The 15932-nt window shown below is 38.8% G+C and overlaps 1 protein-coding gene across 5 annotated transcripts in view; it reads left to right on the top strand.

Moving 5' to 3' along the window:
- DENND4C (DENN domain containing 4C) overlaps window positions 1–15932 on the top strand; it is an 84632-nt gene that overhangs the window by 51667 nt on the left and 17033 nt on the right. For 3 of the 5 annotated variants that reach the window (XM_080921173.1, XM_080921172.1, XM_080921171.1), the window contains exons 19-25: window positions 397–541; window positions 783–929; window positions 6085–6204; window positions 7424–7570; window positions 11749–13019; window positions 14696–14876; window positions 15593–15702. In XM_080921173.1, the coding sequence (XP_080777299.1) occupies window positions 397–541; window positions 783–929; window positions 6085–6204; window positions 7424–7570; window positions 11749–13019; window positions 14696–14876; window positions 15593–15702 (2121 nt within the window). The remainder of the gene's footprint in view (window positions 1–396; window positions 542–782; window positions 930–6084; window positions 6205–7423; window positions 7571–11748; window positions 13020–14695; window positions 14877–15592; window positions 15703–15932) is intronic. The other 2 variants (XM_080921174.1, XM_080921175.1) reach the window with 2 other exon arrangements.

Below are 15932 nucleotides of genomic sequence, written 5' to 3'. Positions count from 1 at the left end.
CTGAATCCATTCATGGATATTTAGTGTTTTTCTATTTCTCAACTGCTGTGACTAATGCTATAGGAACTTGGGAGCACAGATGCCTTTGTGAAATGGTGATCTCACTTCCTGTGGCTGTGTACTCAGTACTTTTTAGCTTCTAAGGACCTTTCACATTGTTTTCTGCTGTGAGTTTACTAATTTATTCTTCCATCAGTGTTGCAAAGTCTTCTCCACATATGTGTCATCTATTGCTTTTTTTAACTTCTTTTTTTAATATGTGTGGTGGTCAGAAGTCAATTTTTGGTTCTTTAGCTTGTACTAATACAAGGCTATCAGGCATGTACAGGGGGTTTTTTGTATCCACTGAGGCAGCCTCTGGTCCTAAATAACTTGTATTTCTTTTTACTCCTTTAGGTAGTTTTGGAGAGCCCGTGGCCCAGCAGTACTCGCAGTGGTGTTTTCCTGTGGACGAAAGTACGGAATGTTGTGCATGGTTTGGCCCAATTTAGGCAACCTCTTAAAAAGACTGGGCAAAAATCACAGGCCTTTTCAACGTCAGGTAATGTATATGATCCGAAAGATGTTTTAAACCATAGGCTTATCGACATGAAGTTTTAATTATATGAATAGAGAACTTAATTATGTTTGATGTTTTTATTTAAAAATAAAGATAGATTTTGTTATTTTTTTCACAGAAATCTACAAATTGTTGTGTAATTATAAATGAACTGTGGGCCATTCATGCTTAGTTTCAGAAATATTGTACATGAATTATTGAACTACATTGTCCTTATCTTTAGCTCCTCAAAATGCTGCATGTGGAAGTGATGGGGACACAGTGAGCCATGGTAGTGTGGATAGTTCTAACGATGCTAACAATGGGGAGCACACAGTCTTCGTCAGAGACTTAATCAGCCTTGATTCCATTGATAATCACTCTAGCACAGGTACTAAAATATCTGTTTTACTAACCTTTCAGTTACCACCACTTAATGTTTCTTTTTCAAAAAAAATTACATTTCCTGAATTTTCATAAAGGAGTAGTCTGAAAGTAGTCTGTGTCACTGAGAGGATTGTGCTTTTGCACTTCTCTTGCTGTGGTGTGAATTAACTTCCGAGTGCAGTATGCTAGCATGGTATGTCTTCAGTTTATGAGTGTGTCTGAGACAGTTGTCAGGTCATGACCTAATGAACTTGAACACCACTGACACGACTTATAAATCCCCTTTTCATCAAGTTGAAAATGTAACTTAGAACTTTGAAATCATCAATGCTTGTAAAGGGAAGAGAATAGTCCTTCTGAAAAAGGATGTTTTTGTTTAAGAGTACTGATTGTAAAAGCTGCTTGCATGTGTGTAGCCACTGGCACAGCCTCTGTCCTGTAGTAGAGCAGCTGTATTGAAAGCCTGCTGGCAGGTGTGTGTACCTCACACCCGCCCTCTGTGTGTTGTCTGTTTGCTGTACCCAGAGAGCTCACAGTCTAGTTCCTGTGCTTCCTCTGATACCCTTGTCTCGGTGACTAAGTCTCCTTTTCTCTGCTCTTCGTTGCTCTGCTTCTGACTCTGTGCTGTTTGTTGGTGCTGCATTTGTCCTGGGCTCTCAAGGTGTGGGGCAAACAGACTTTGTGAACTGAAGCTATGGATGCACGTGGGCTTTAATTCTACCTTTGAATGTTAACCACTTCAGGTAATTCCCACTTACTAGGTTAAAGTTTGCTGACATTCAAGGGTGGGGGTGAGATCCTTGACTATATATTTTAAGTATTGTATTTTAAGAAACAATTTTTAGTTTCTTGGCTTTTTTTTTTAGATAAGGGTAATCATATATAGTCTCTCAAAGATTTTCATGTGACAATTTATGACTAGTTTACAGATATTTATTATTCTATTTAGAAATAAAGTATGTTTTCTGCAATTATAATTTTAAAGATTTGTAGTATCATTGCATGAAATGGTGTCATGGGTATGAAAGAATCCAGATGTTGAGGAACTCACTGCTTTCTAGAAGTCTGCTTAGCTTTTGTGCCTAAAACCGCCTTGCTGCAATTACAGGAGTGTATGTAAACCACTAAGACAATATGAGTCTGTAGTTTGCTATCTTGTAGTAATTAGCCTTTTAAACCAGCTATTTGTAACTTAAGAAGAAACTTTTGTGGGATTTTATTTATTTTTATTTGTATGGTTCTTTTGCCTGTATGTTATGTGTGTGCATCATGAGAATGCCTGGTATCTAAGAGGTCAGAAGAGGGCATTCATATCCCCTGGGACTGGAAGTACACTGAGCTACCGTGTGGGTTCTGGTTCCTCTGCAAGAGCAGGTGGTGCTCTTAACCAACCCATGATCCTCTCTCCTGCCCCGGGACTTTTGTTTTAAACTACTCTGTTTCCTCCGTTGATTTTTCTTGATACTTTTTTATATTAAATTTCTGTTTTGGTATTTTATTGCATATTATTTGGATAAAATAATGTGTCTTATATTTTCATATGAATATATAAAGTCATCTAAAATTAGCTTTATTTTAAAAAGTTAAGTATGTAATTTTGATATAAACTTAGTTTATGAGTGATACTGATAACAAGTTATACATCCTCATCATCTGAATCTTCACATTTTTGAAACTTGTCTTATAAATGTAATTTAATATTTTACTAGTCCAATAATTGGTATAACAGTTTCAGTATTTAGAATGGCACTTTTGAGATCTTTTTATAGGTTTTCAGCTTCATTGTTTTAACTTTATTTTATGTATACAGGTGTTTTCTGCATGTTTGTCTGCATATCGCATGTATGCCTGGTGCCCTCAGGCCGACAGATGGCATCAAATCCCCTGAGACTGGTTGGTTGTGAGAGGTTGTGTGGGTACTGGGAACTAAACCTCGGTCCTCTGGAAGAACAGCCAGTGCCCTTTCCCGCTAAGCTGATTCTCAACGGCTCAGCTGAATTTCTAATTTCTAATGGATAAACATTAGATACTAAATTTCAGCGATCTTGTGTTCATAGAGTTTCTAGTGGAGCTGTGTGACACTTGGGGTCTTTGACTTGGTGCTAATTGTGATCATTTTCTTTATCTTGTGAAATCTTTCCACTTGGTTGGTGCCTAACACAGAGATACTTCCCTGGACCATATTAGCTCTTCCTAGTCTGTGTTCAATTCATGGCACCATATTTTAACAACTGACTTTCTGAGGAAGCCAGCTGAAAGGACAAAACCAGAAAACTTAGTTTGGTTTGGACGGAATGTAAGGGTGGAGTTGGGGGTGGGGTATGGGATGAGCCATGCTCCATGATACTAGTGTGGCTGCCGGAGGACAAGTTGTGTGAGTTGGTTCTGTCCTTCCATCAAGTGAATCCCAGGGTTGTCAAATTTGGGAGCTTAAGTCATTATCTGCTGAGCCATTTTGCCAGCTCTGAAGTTAGTGATTCTAAATCATAGTGATTAAGAAATCTAACGACTCAGTCCTCCTTAGTCACTTTAACCTGATATATAGTTCTTTAGTGCTTGTTCATATATTTACTTATTCATTGGGAGCACTATGTAGCTCTGACTTGTTTGTAACTCAAAAAGATCTTTGTCTGACTCTCAAGTGCTGGGGTTAAAGGTGTGCACCCTACACAAGGCTCATCAGCTTTTCTATGTTATGACTTTAGCTTTGTTGGGAGAATCTATAAAACTTGTTTTCTAGAATGTTCTTTAACTTGTGTGTGTATGTTTCCTTTCAGTTAGCTTAGGTTCTGTGTATTGCATATGTGATGTATCCTCCTCAGATTGCTATATACCTATCTGCGCTTTGTAAGTAATGATAATTTTAGTATGGGATGGTTTCTCTGTGTGTAAATCTTTTGCCTCTTCTAGATCATAAGCTATCTTTAGGAGGCCCGGGGAAGCTATGAGACTGTGTAGTAATCCGTCTTTTCATCGCATGTTTAAAAATTAGCATTGGTTGGTGAACTTGCCTGTGGTGGTCATACAGTGGTGATTTCACTGCTGTATTTAGAGAGCGGCTTTCTGATAAAGCCAGGAAGCTCTTTTCTTTCCTCTGATAATGAGTTTATGGGTCGTTGTATTAGTCAGTAGATTATAATGTATTAATCTTTACCTATTCTCAGATTATTGCAGTGTTGTGTTGGCCTAGTAGATAGTCCTTTAAACTTGGTTATTAATGCCTTTTACATGTATGGTTATGATTCTTTTCTGGGGCAAAACCCCACTGGCCCTACTTTGTGCATTTCCTCCCTGAGCTTAGGAACAGTTTTTTTTTTTTTTTGTTTTTTTTTTTTTTTTTTTTTTTGTCCCCCTATTTACTCCCTTCAACTCCAGCATTCATTTTATGGAGACTAGATTTTCAAAGTCCAAGTCTGGGTCTTCTTGGTTTGCCCACTGCTGCACCAAGGTGTTGTGGCTCTGCATTTAGATTTCTAACAAGCAGAAGGAGAAACTAATTATATGTACTGTTGTAGAAATTCCCCATAGTGAAACCCTTGCCTCCTGATACCATTACATGTGTAGTTTACTCAGTGTGCATAAAGCAGGACTGGAGGGTGGAGACTGAATGTGATAAAGATACATTGTTTGCAAGTACGAATTTGACAAAGAATAAAATTGGAAATGTCTAATATTTTTCAAATTCACTCCACCCCATCCCCATCTACCCATAGGAAACAAACCTACTTTGGTAGATTTGACATTCACTTTCATGCATAGAATATGGGTGGACTCCAAGTGAAGTTTTTAAAGCTTAAACTTAAAGTTGGGTATGGTGACATACACATAGGCCCAGTATTTGGGAAGTGGAGGCAGGAGGATTAGGAGTTCAAGCAAGGCTAGCTACATATTGAATTTGAGGCTAGCCTGAACTACATAAGACATTGTCTCAAAAGAAACAAATTTCATACAAGGGTTAGCATGAAGGCTCACTGGGTGAGGAGATACTCCTGCTGTGTATGACCGGAATTCAATCTTTGGGACCATGTGATAGAAAAAAATAAATTTCCTAATCTTGTCCTCTGATGACTGCCTATGTATGTAAAAGAGAAATGCAATTTTAAAACGTTCAATTCAAAAGTTACAGAGATTACCCTTTACCTTTTGTTTGCCCATATAGGCTTATGTTATTTCATATATTGTATTAGTTGGCTGTCCCTATTTCTACTTGCTTCAATTTTAGTGAACACTCTAAATTTGTTGATTTGATTTTTTGAGCATGTAGAAATGTATTAAAAATAAAACAACATGGGGCTGAAGAGATGGCTCAGTGGTTAAGAGTACTGACTACTCTTCCAGAGGTCCGAAGTTCAAATCCCAGCAACCACATGGTGGCTCACAACCATCTGTAATGGGATCTGATGCCCTCTTCTGGTGTATATGAAAACAGCTGCACTGTACTTATATATAATAAATAAATAAATTTTTTAAAAAGAGAATATTTCATATATGTAAATTTAAATGAATTCTTTTTAAAAATATATAAATTGGGGGGCTGGAGAGATGACTCAGCGGTTAAGAGCACTGCTGCTCTTCCAGAGGTCCTGAGTTCAATTCCCAGCAACCACATGGTGGCTCACAACCATCTGTAATGGGATCTGATGCCCTCTTCTGGTGTGTCTGGTGACAGCTACAGTGGACTTACATGTAATAAATAAATAAATCTTAAAAAAAATATACACACACACATACCACAGTAAACCTCCTTTTTCCAAATTCCTTTTTTTCCAACCTTTGTATTCTTATAATAAAAATCTTAATTGTTCTTCCTACATTTCTTTTTCAAAAGTAGCAGGTATGTGTTTCAGTCCCTTTTTGTTCTTATCAAAAATAAAGATGGCAATATGCTCTAGACCCTCTTCACAAGAGATTCAAAAATGCTTTTTCCAAATTACCTTTAATTTTTAGGTGAGGAGGTTAAGGTTTGGTACTTTCAAATGCAGAACAGCCTTCAGTCTGTTCTGCTAGCTTCATTTTTGCTTATTACTGTTTTTGAAACGTGTCTTGTGAGAGTTTTTTCTTCTTTATTGTATAGTTTTGGTTGTATAGCTCTGTGGTGTTTTCTGTTTGCATCTGTATTTTAATATGACAGTATTTACAAGCACGCATCTTTTAAACAGGTGGCCAGTCTGACCAGGGCTATGGGTCCAAGGATGAGCTCATAAAGGAGGATGCAGATGCTCATGCGTCTGAAGAGCACACGCCACAGGAGCTGACAGCCACAGAGCTGCACATTGAAGGTGAGTGCTCATGCGTGTGGGCTTTGTGTACAGGAATGTTCACATTGCTTTAATTTATATAGTGATTACAGCAGTAATTTTCAGGAATTTAAGGCCTGTCTCATAGATTGATTCTGATAGTCTTTATAGTTGAAATTTTAGCAATTTTAGAAAGTTTATAGATCATCCTTTATTATATTTAAAAAAGAAAAGTGCCTTTCATTGGCAAAGTTACATGGATAATTTTTTGACAAAACTAGGACTAAACTTTGTCCTGTTTTGATCTTGAACTCCCGTTTCTCCTGCCTCTGTCTTTAGGGTCCTGGGACAACAGGTGTATACCAGTCACCAAGCCCACCAATAAAACCAGCCTTGATCTGTCAAATTGATATTCACTGTTGTTCTTCTTCCCTCCCAACTCTGAACCCGAGGATCATTCCCAGGGTTGTAGAAGACAACAGTTTACATCTCTGGGCCTTGAGGTTCCTTTGATTTTTAAAAGGGTTTTTTATTAGAGTGCTTTGGGGTTTTTCTAAGCCCATAGTTTGCATGGTAGGTTAAAAATAAATATAAATAGTTTTCCTGTTTTTTTTTTTTTTTTTTTTTTTTTTTTTTATAGGACTCATTGAGGTAGAGAGCATCTATTGTAATCCTTTTATGAATCTGTAAGCAGTGCTTTGGTTTATGTCAATAGTTTTTTCCTGTTCTCTTAAATGTATATTTTCCTTGATTATAATACTTACCTTATGCTCTAGAGTTATAAATAAATAAGCTATTTGACAATTGAAGAAATAGAAGTCAAGGCCAAGGGTTTAATTGACTCACTAAGAAATGCTCAGGTCCAGATTATTGAATGCTAGAATAAAACACTGTTAGTTGGGGCTAGAAAGATGGCTCAGAGGTTAAGAGCACTGGCTGCTCTTCCAGAGCTCCTGAGTTCAATTCCCAGCAATTGAACTCAGGACTTGTGAGCCCTACATGGTGGCTCACAACCATCTATATCATGATCTTGTGCCCTCTTCTGGCCTTTAGGCATACATGCAGACAGAACTCTATATACATAATAAACAAATCTTAAAAACAAAAGAAAACCACTTAGTATTCTTAGTATTTACGGCATACAGCAAGTCGTATATACATTTCTACCTGATGAATGACTATATCCATATATAAAAATCTCTGCTTTCTGACCATTATTGTTAAAAGTCAGAATGATAACATCCAAATATTTTTCTTTTAGAGGAGTGTGATGTATCTGCCATTGTCTCAAAACACTTGGAACCTACTCCAGCACCTCAGAGTCCTACTGAGCCTCCAGCATGGGGCAGCAGTATTGTAAAAGTTCCATCTGGGTTATTTGATACCAACAACAGGACAAGTAGTACTGGTGAGTAGAACGTGACCTCTGCCCCCTTTAGAGACACTCACCTGTAGTCAAGCTGACCTTGACTGTGGCATTTTCTCCACCATGCTCAGAGTATCTTTAATGATTTATTTTTCTTGTCTTACTACAGTGGACATGCTAGGAAGCCATGCTTGAGTCTGAACTCCATAAGTAGGCTAAAGTTAAAGTTTACAAGTTAAAAGAACAGTTTGAGAGCCTTGCATAGTGGTACATGCAAAACCAAAAAAGTAGTATGGAGTAATTAAAAGCAGATGTGAGAAAATATGTAAGTTATATGAAAACACAGTACCATTTTATGTAAGGGAATTGAGTGTTGGTGTGTTTTGGGTAGTCAGCTGATACCACTGTCTGAATGACGGGTGTGAGGTGTGTGTGCTAACTTGGTGTGCCTTTTTTGCTGTAGTATCTTATGTATTTGGTCATTCCTTTTCATGATAGATAATACGAATACTAGAGGGTCTCTTGTGCTTGTCAAGAACAGAGGCAGTGATTTGAGGAGGCAGAGACAGGTGGACCTTTGGATTTGAGGCCAGTCTGGTCTCTAGAGTATAGCCAGGACTGTACAGGGATCCTGTCTCTAATGAGTGAATGAACAAACAAATGGGATTGCGGTGGAGTCCAAGCTGGCCTTGAACTTGCAGTGACCCTTTAGTTTTCATCCCCTGCCCGTGATTACAGACTTGTACTTGAGAGAATGTATCTTGATCTTAGAAGACTTATTCAGTAGAGAAGGGGAGAGGTAGTGATGGGGCTGTTGGTACTGTGTCAGTCAGTTTTATTTTACATGGAATAAGCTGTGCAGATGCAGTGAGAGCATAAATAATGGCAAAGGCCTGGTTCTCATATGCTGAGAAAGGTGTCAAATCGGGCATAACTGACACCTGAGTTCAGTCCCCGAGACACACATGCCACCATGTGGAAGGGGAGAACTGACTCCCACAAATTGTCCTCTGATGAGTGTGCCCCTGACCCACACAGCAAAAATAAATGCTTAAAATGTTAAAAAAAAAACAAAAACAAAAACAATTTTTTAAAATTTTCAATGAACAAATTGAGTGTAAATTATTTTTAAATGAAACAGTTTACAAATATATAAAACACAGTCAGTTAATTAGACCAATTTGAAAGTATATTGTATGAAAGGCAACATTTTCCTTCAAAGCTTCTAGATTGTTATACTCTTAAAAACAAATAACGAAACGTAAAAACAAACTACAGCTAACATAGTGCCACACATGTTTTAATCTCTGCACTTGGCAGGCAGGTCTCTGATTTTAGAGCCAGCCTGGTCTACATAATATGTTCCAGGATAGACAGAGCCTACCTTAGTAGAACCCTATCTTGAAACATCACGCTGTTCCATCCCCAAAATAAGAACACCAACCACTTGTGGTAGTGCACACTTTAAAAAAAGACAGACACAGGTGGATCTCTGTGAGTTCCAGGCAGGACTACACGGTGAGATCCTACCCCCCACACCCCTGAAGAAAATGTGTGTAAAGTGCTTGCTGCCATGACTACAACCCCAGTTCACCTTTTTGGATCCTTGTCGTCGAAGGAGAGAACCAGATCTGCAGGCGGTCTTCTGATAGCACATGTGTACTGCGGCTGCCACGATTAAATGCACACATGAGCTCCCATGCACCACTCCAGTAAATAAAGTAGTATGTTAGAAAAACAATAAATTCAGATGTGAGCAGGTGATATTTTAGTTGAGAGAACACACCACAGATTGCAGCTTTCATAGGATGGTAGAAATGTCTAAGACTGGAGCTGCCACATGATGAGCTTGATTGTGGGTCCCCTTGGATTACAGATTGCCTACTTCTCTTTGTGCCCTTGGGTGGTAAAGACCTGGGTGTGGTAGAACGTGTTTATAATCCTAGAACTTGGGCGTCAGTAGGATGAGAGATCAAAGACAGGCCTCTGGATTTTCCTTTGTAAGTACCTTAATCCATTCCTAAAAGTGCTACTCTTACGCCCTAATTATATCCTGTATTCAGGATTTAGACTTAAGTCTTTATTTTTCCAGGTTTACGTTTGAGGATTTTTTTTTGTTTTTGCTTTTGGGGTTTTTTGTTTTTTTGTTTTTTGTTTTGTTTTGTTTTGTTTTTTTATTTTTTGAGATAGTCTCATTGTAAAGCTAGCTTAGGACGTGTTACATAGCTCAGACTAACCTTGAACTCAAGATCCTCCTGCTTTGTGTCCCCAGTGTTAAATTTTTAAACTTTATTTTATTCATATTATTGAGTGGGTTGGATGTGCCATAGAGCATATGTGGAGATTAGAGGACAACTTTGCAGGGTTGATTCTCTCCTTCACCTTTGTATAGGGTTTGAGGATCTCACTCAGATTGGCAGGCTTGTGTGGCAACTGCTTCCAGCTGCTAAGCTATCTCAACGGCCCTCAGAGACAGGGCCTTGATCTTGCTGTGTATCACAGAAGATTATCTGGAACTCCTGATCCTCCTGCCTCAGCCACCTATGTGCTGATAGCTAAATCTTAAGTCTAAAATTGCAGACATGTTGGACCTAAATGTTTAATTATAACATAGAGCCAGAGAGATGCTCCACCATTTAGAGCACTGACTTCAGGTGCAAGGCATCCTCTTTAGACATCCTGAGGTATCAGGCTCATACACTGTACAGACATACATATCATGTGTCTAAAACACTCATATGCATAAGATAAGTTTGTTTATATGTGTGTGTGTGTGTATACATGTATAAACAAACTTACATGTATATATACATATATGTGCATATATGTATACATATACATACAGTTCACTTTAATAGAGGAATGAAGAAAATTCTATGGTAACAAAGAGTTAAAAAAAAACTTGAGTTCTGGAGATAAGGCTCAGTGGCTAAGAGCATTTGCTGTTCTTGCAAACAGAACTTGGTTTCAATTTCTAGCACCCACATGATGTGGCTTACGACTGTAATTCCACAACCATCCAGAGTTTCAGTTCCAGGTCTGACACGCTCTTCTGGCCTCCATGGGTACTGCATACGTCTTTCACACTTAAATAGACAGAACATTAATTCATACTCAAAAATTGAGCCTAGCAGAGTTTTAATTAAAACAAAAAAAGGGGGAAAAAAAAAAAAGAAAGAAATACCAGCAGGGCAGTGGTGGTGCACAAGTTTAACCCCCGTACTCAGGAAGCAGAGGCAGATAGATCTCTGTGAGTTGTAGGCCAACCTGGTCTGTAGTTAGTTCTAAGACAACCAGGGCCACACAGTGAAACCCTGTCCCAAGAAACAAAAACAAACAAAAAGACCATTTGTTTCCCTAAAGCAGTTGTTGGGTCTTCAGACTTTCTGCGTGCTTTTGTTTACCTGATCTAATGGTTCAGTCTGTTTTAGTTGCCATTGTTCTTATAGTGCCTTATATAGTTAATAACTAGCATTCACATATTTGTTCAAAAATCAAATATAAAATTCACTCAAGATTTCATCAACCATCTAGGATTTTCTTTTCTTTTTTTTTTTTTAACTTTGAAGCATTTTTTTTACTTTCATATAGTAATGCTTTGGCTATAAGAAATGTGGGATTTCTCTGTAATTACTAACTTGTTTTGTATAGAGTAGGTCTCCTCCCCACTCCTCTATGTGCGGAGTTATGAAACCCAAATTTTTTTTTTTAGTGTTTTTTTTTTTTTAATGCTGAGTGTTTTACCACTTAGCTATATCCCCAGCTTCCTGACAAGTGGATATATGCAGAATTGGATATATGAAAGCTAAATTAGAAGAGAATTTTTCTTCTTTAGTCTGTTATTTGACTCAGAGTATTGCCCCTGAATTGACTCTTAAATTTTCAGGAGAATAGTTAATACGTTTGCTGACAAAGGTGAGCAGCGCAAGCGTACCCGGTTCGGACTGCACGCTGGGCTCTCATAGGCATGCTGTGCACAGAGCAGGAGGGCAGATGTTACCTGTAAGACAGAGGCTTGGATCCGTGGATCTGTACTTGTTCTGCATACACTTTATATGGCTCCTAGATGACAGACATTTTAATAGCTAGGCCCCTGGGAGATGCTGCTCTATTCCCTCCAGATTCTCTGTAGTCGTGATCTTGGCATAATCAGAACACTGATCACTTTGCTACTTTGGAAAATAGTGATGTTTCATTTTGATATATTGCTGCCCCTGTAGGTAGTACTTCAAATGTGCTATTTTCTACTCAAGCTCCAGTCGAGGATGCAGTCTTTGGTGAGGTCACTAATTTCAAGAAGAATGGTGATAGAGGAGAAAAACGACCGAAGCATTTTCCAGAGAGGAGCTGCAGCTTTAGTTCTGAAAGCCGAGCGGGGATGCTGCTTAAGAAGAGCAGTTTGGATCTGAATTCCAGTGAAATGGCCATCATGATGGGAGCAGATGCCAAGATCCTCACGGCAGCACTGACGTGTCCCAAGACTTCTCCGCTTCATATCTCAAGAACTCATAGCTTTGAGAACGCCAGCTGTCATCTAGCTGACAGTAGGACTCGTGTGTCAGAAGGCATCTGGGATTCTGAGCATAGATCGTCTCCTGTGCTAGAGATGCTGGAGGAAAGCCAGGAGTTCCTGGAACCTGTGGTTGGTGATAATGTGGCAGAGACTGCAGCAGTGACATGTAACAGTAACAGTAACCAGTCCAGAGACACAGCAGCGACATGTAACAGTAACAGTAACCAGTCCAGAGACACAGTAGCGACATGTAACAGTAACAGTAACCAGTCCAGAGACACAGTAGCGACATGTAACAGTAACAGTAACCAGTCCAGAGACACACAAGCAGGATCCCAAGATACAGTGAATAAGAGGAGCAGTTCATACGCTACTGGGAAAGCCATTGAGAGGGAAGATGTTGAAACTGGACTAGATCCTTTGTCCCTTTTAGCTACGGAATGTGTAGAAAAAACTTCTGATTCTGAAGATAAGTTATTTTCTCCAGTAATTTCACGTAATCTGGCTGATGAAATTGAAAGTTACATGAACCTAAAAAGTCCACTAGGTAGTAAATCTTCTAGTATGGAATTGCATGGAAACGGGAACCAAGAGCCTGGCTCTCCTGCTGTGTTTGCTCACCCTTTAGAAAGGAGATCGAGTCTACCTTCAGACCATGGTCCACCAGCACAAGACAGGACTGAGATTGAAAAGAGCTCCCCTTCGGTGTCCAGGTCTAAAACTTTGACTGGGCGATTCAAGCCACAAACTCCTTACCGCACTTACAAAGACCGGTCCACTTCCTTATCAGCATTAGTGCGTTCTTCACCAAACAGCTCTCTGGGTACTGTAGTAAATTCTCTTTCGGGGCTTAAGTTGGACAATATACTCTCAGGGCCCAAGATAGATGTCCTGAAATCCAGTATGAAACAAGCAGCAACAGTAGCCAGTAAGATGTGGGTGGCTGTAGCATCTGCCTACAGCTACTCAGATGATGAGGTAAGGATGCGGGGCTGTGTAGTCTGTCTGATGTAGAAATGCTTGGAGTGCTTTAATGTATACGTGTATGTTTGTGTTAGAGGGTTCTAAGGGTAGCTTTAGATTTTAAAAACATTATACATGTTCTGTTTTATAAAGTGACTTAGAATAACTGATGTAAAAATACAGTGTCAGAATTGCCTGGCATGGTGACACTCACCTATAATCCTAATCAGAAACTCAAGGTCCTCCTTCGCCATGTAGTAAGTTTGAGGCCAGTCTGTACTACTTGAGTTCCTGTCTTAAAAAGGAACAATAGGAGGCTAAAGAGATGGCCCAGTGGTTAAGAGCACTGGCTGCTCTTTCAGAGGACATGGGTTCAATTCCTGGTACCACATGGTAGCTCACAACTATCTGCAACTCCAATTCTAGAGGATCTTATATGATCTGACTGTACTGTACACAGGTAGGGCAGACATGTTCCTGTGCACATAAAATAAAAAAATAAATTTAGATAAAAATTAACAACTAAAAAAATAATGTTAGAATCACTTTATGATTCCATAAATAAATCTAAATTAAAACTTTTGAAAGCACTGATAATATTTGAAATTATAACATTATTGTTATATATGTATAACTCTGGGGTTTTAGAGATGGGATGATAACTGCAGGCCAGTCAGGCTGAGGCTTTTTCTCTTCCTTCCTCAGCCTCTTCAGTATTGCTTTTGCTTGTGTTTACCTTCTTTCCATGGGCACTTTCATTTTTACATAGCTTTGTGCCTGTGTTTCCTCCTTACTTCATGAAGTCTCCCTGCAACTTAAAATGTTGTAAATAGACCAAATCATTAGATTTTTTTTGTGAAAATACAAATAGAAAAACTACTTTTCTTATACAAAAAAGGTTATTACTCCTTCATGTTCACAGAATTGCATGGTATATGAGTAATTAAGATGATAAGATTCCAGATCGCTAAAGTTCTTGGTGTAAAGTCAGCCAAAATAAAAATGACAGAGTAAAGAAGCTGGGAATAAGGCTTATTGAAGGAAAGCTTCTAGGGAAAGCACTAACTGAATAAAGCACACAGGAGAATGACACCAAACTGGCTTTTGTCTGTGTGGCACTAAGGGCCTTTGCACATGCTAGGTTAGCTTTAACCATCTCCTGCACTTTTACTTAGCCTTTGTATTCAAAGCGCTTTACAGGATGAATCCACACAACAGAATAACCTTAAAAGTGCCCATCTGAGGCTCGAGACTTGACTGGCTTGGTAGAGGGCCTGCCTCACGTAGAAGACCCTTACGTTTTCCCTCCATGAGTGTGTTGTGGGTGGGGTAGGGATGGGGGGTAGCTTAGCATTAGGATAAAGAACAGAATGGGTCATTTTATTTCTGAAATGCTTTCCGACCTTTAGAAAGAATTTTTCATGGCCCTTTGGACTTGGACTACGTGACCTTCTAGAGTCTTGTAAAGATTCAATGTGTTTGGTGCTTAGTTAAGATAGAGGGTTTGCTAGTCATGTGATCTGTAAGTGAAGGATTAATTCATCTGGTGTAAGTTAGGGAGACAACGTGACAGGCGTTGGGGTTATTTGCTTTAAGATACAAAGTTTCGATCTGAAAGGTGTTAAGTGAATCCATTTTCATTGCAGAAGATATTACTTATGTATGTGGGGTTTTATTTTTTGTAATTATAGGAAGAAACTAATAAAGATTATAGTTTCCCAGCTGGTCTAGAAGATCATCATATACTGGGGGAGAATCTGTCACCTAATACAAGTATCTCAGGGTTGGTTCCCAGTGAACTTACCCAGAGCAACACAAGCCTTGGCAGTAGTAGCAGCAGTGGAGATGTTGGAAAATTGCAATGCCCAACAGGTATGGGGAAAGTTTTTGTTCTTTTGCCTTTTGTTTTTGCTTTTAATTCTTATTTGTGGTGCTGAAGATTGAATTAGGTCCTGTGCATATGAGCAGTGCTACCACTTCGCTGTGCTCTAACTCAGTTCCACCACGCCTGTGACCCTCCACCCCCATATGTCAACCAAACCAGTCAGGGAATCAGTCCCCGCCCCCTTTACTTCTCCTTCCTCCTCTGAAATGGAATTTGTGGAATGGGGCTTTGGGAGTATGTATGTTTTTAAGTTTGTTCTCTGGGTAAATCAGTGATTGAAATAGATTTTAAGGACCTTTGGAGAATACAATTGCAATTTCAAGACAGAAAGAATTATTACCTCTATTATTAAGGACTTATCTACCTTTTTTTCTGATTCTTTAAGACAGAGTCCCACATCGCACAGACTTGCCCTACCTCCAGTTCTCCCTTTTCAAGTACCAGTCTACAGATGGACACCTGCAGCCATCTTATTATTATTGTTATTAGGGAAAGTTGAGAAAATTATTTAATAAACATTTATATATCCTTTTTATTTAACTTTTATTTTATCATTTTATATCTATATGCACCCATAGCTATATAGCAAATATTTATCTCTGAATACCTGATTTCATGGTACTTAGCACCTTCATATGTCACCATGTATTTGCATTGAGAACATTTTCCTACATTATGTGTTCTACCTCTTACTTCTGTTTAGGTGAAGTTCCATTTTCAAGACATATCAAAGGGCAGGACTGTGAAAAATCAGACCATGGTTCTTCTCAGAATACTAGTATGTCTAGCATCTATCAGAATTGCGCAATGGAGGTAAAGATGCTGCAGCTCTTGTGCCTGTGGTAAAGTGGTTGTAAACATGTTCTCCCTTTTTCTTTTTTTTTAAGATTTACTATATTTATTTACTTATTCTGGTGTAGCTGTCTTTAGACACACCAGAAGAGGACTTCAAATCTCATTACAGATGTGGTTGCTGGGATTTGAACTCAGGACCTCAGTGCTCTTAACTGTTGAGCCATCTCCCCAGCCCACATATTCTTATC

The sequence above is a fragment of the Micromys minutus genome (assembly GCF_963924665.1).
Source record: "Micromys minutus genome assembly, chromosome: 9".
Classification (NCBI taxonomy): Eukaryota; Metazoa; Chordata; class Mammalia; order Rodentia; family Muridae; genus Micromys; species Micromys minutus.
This window is presented reverse-complemented; position numbering and strand designations above follow the sequence as displayed.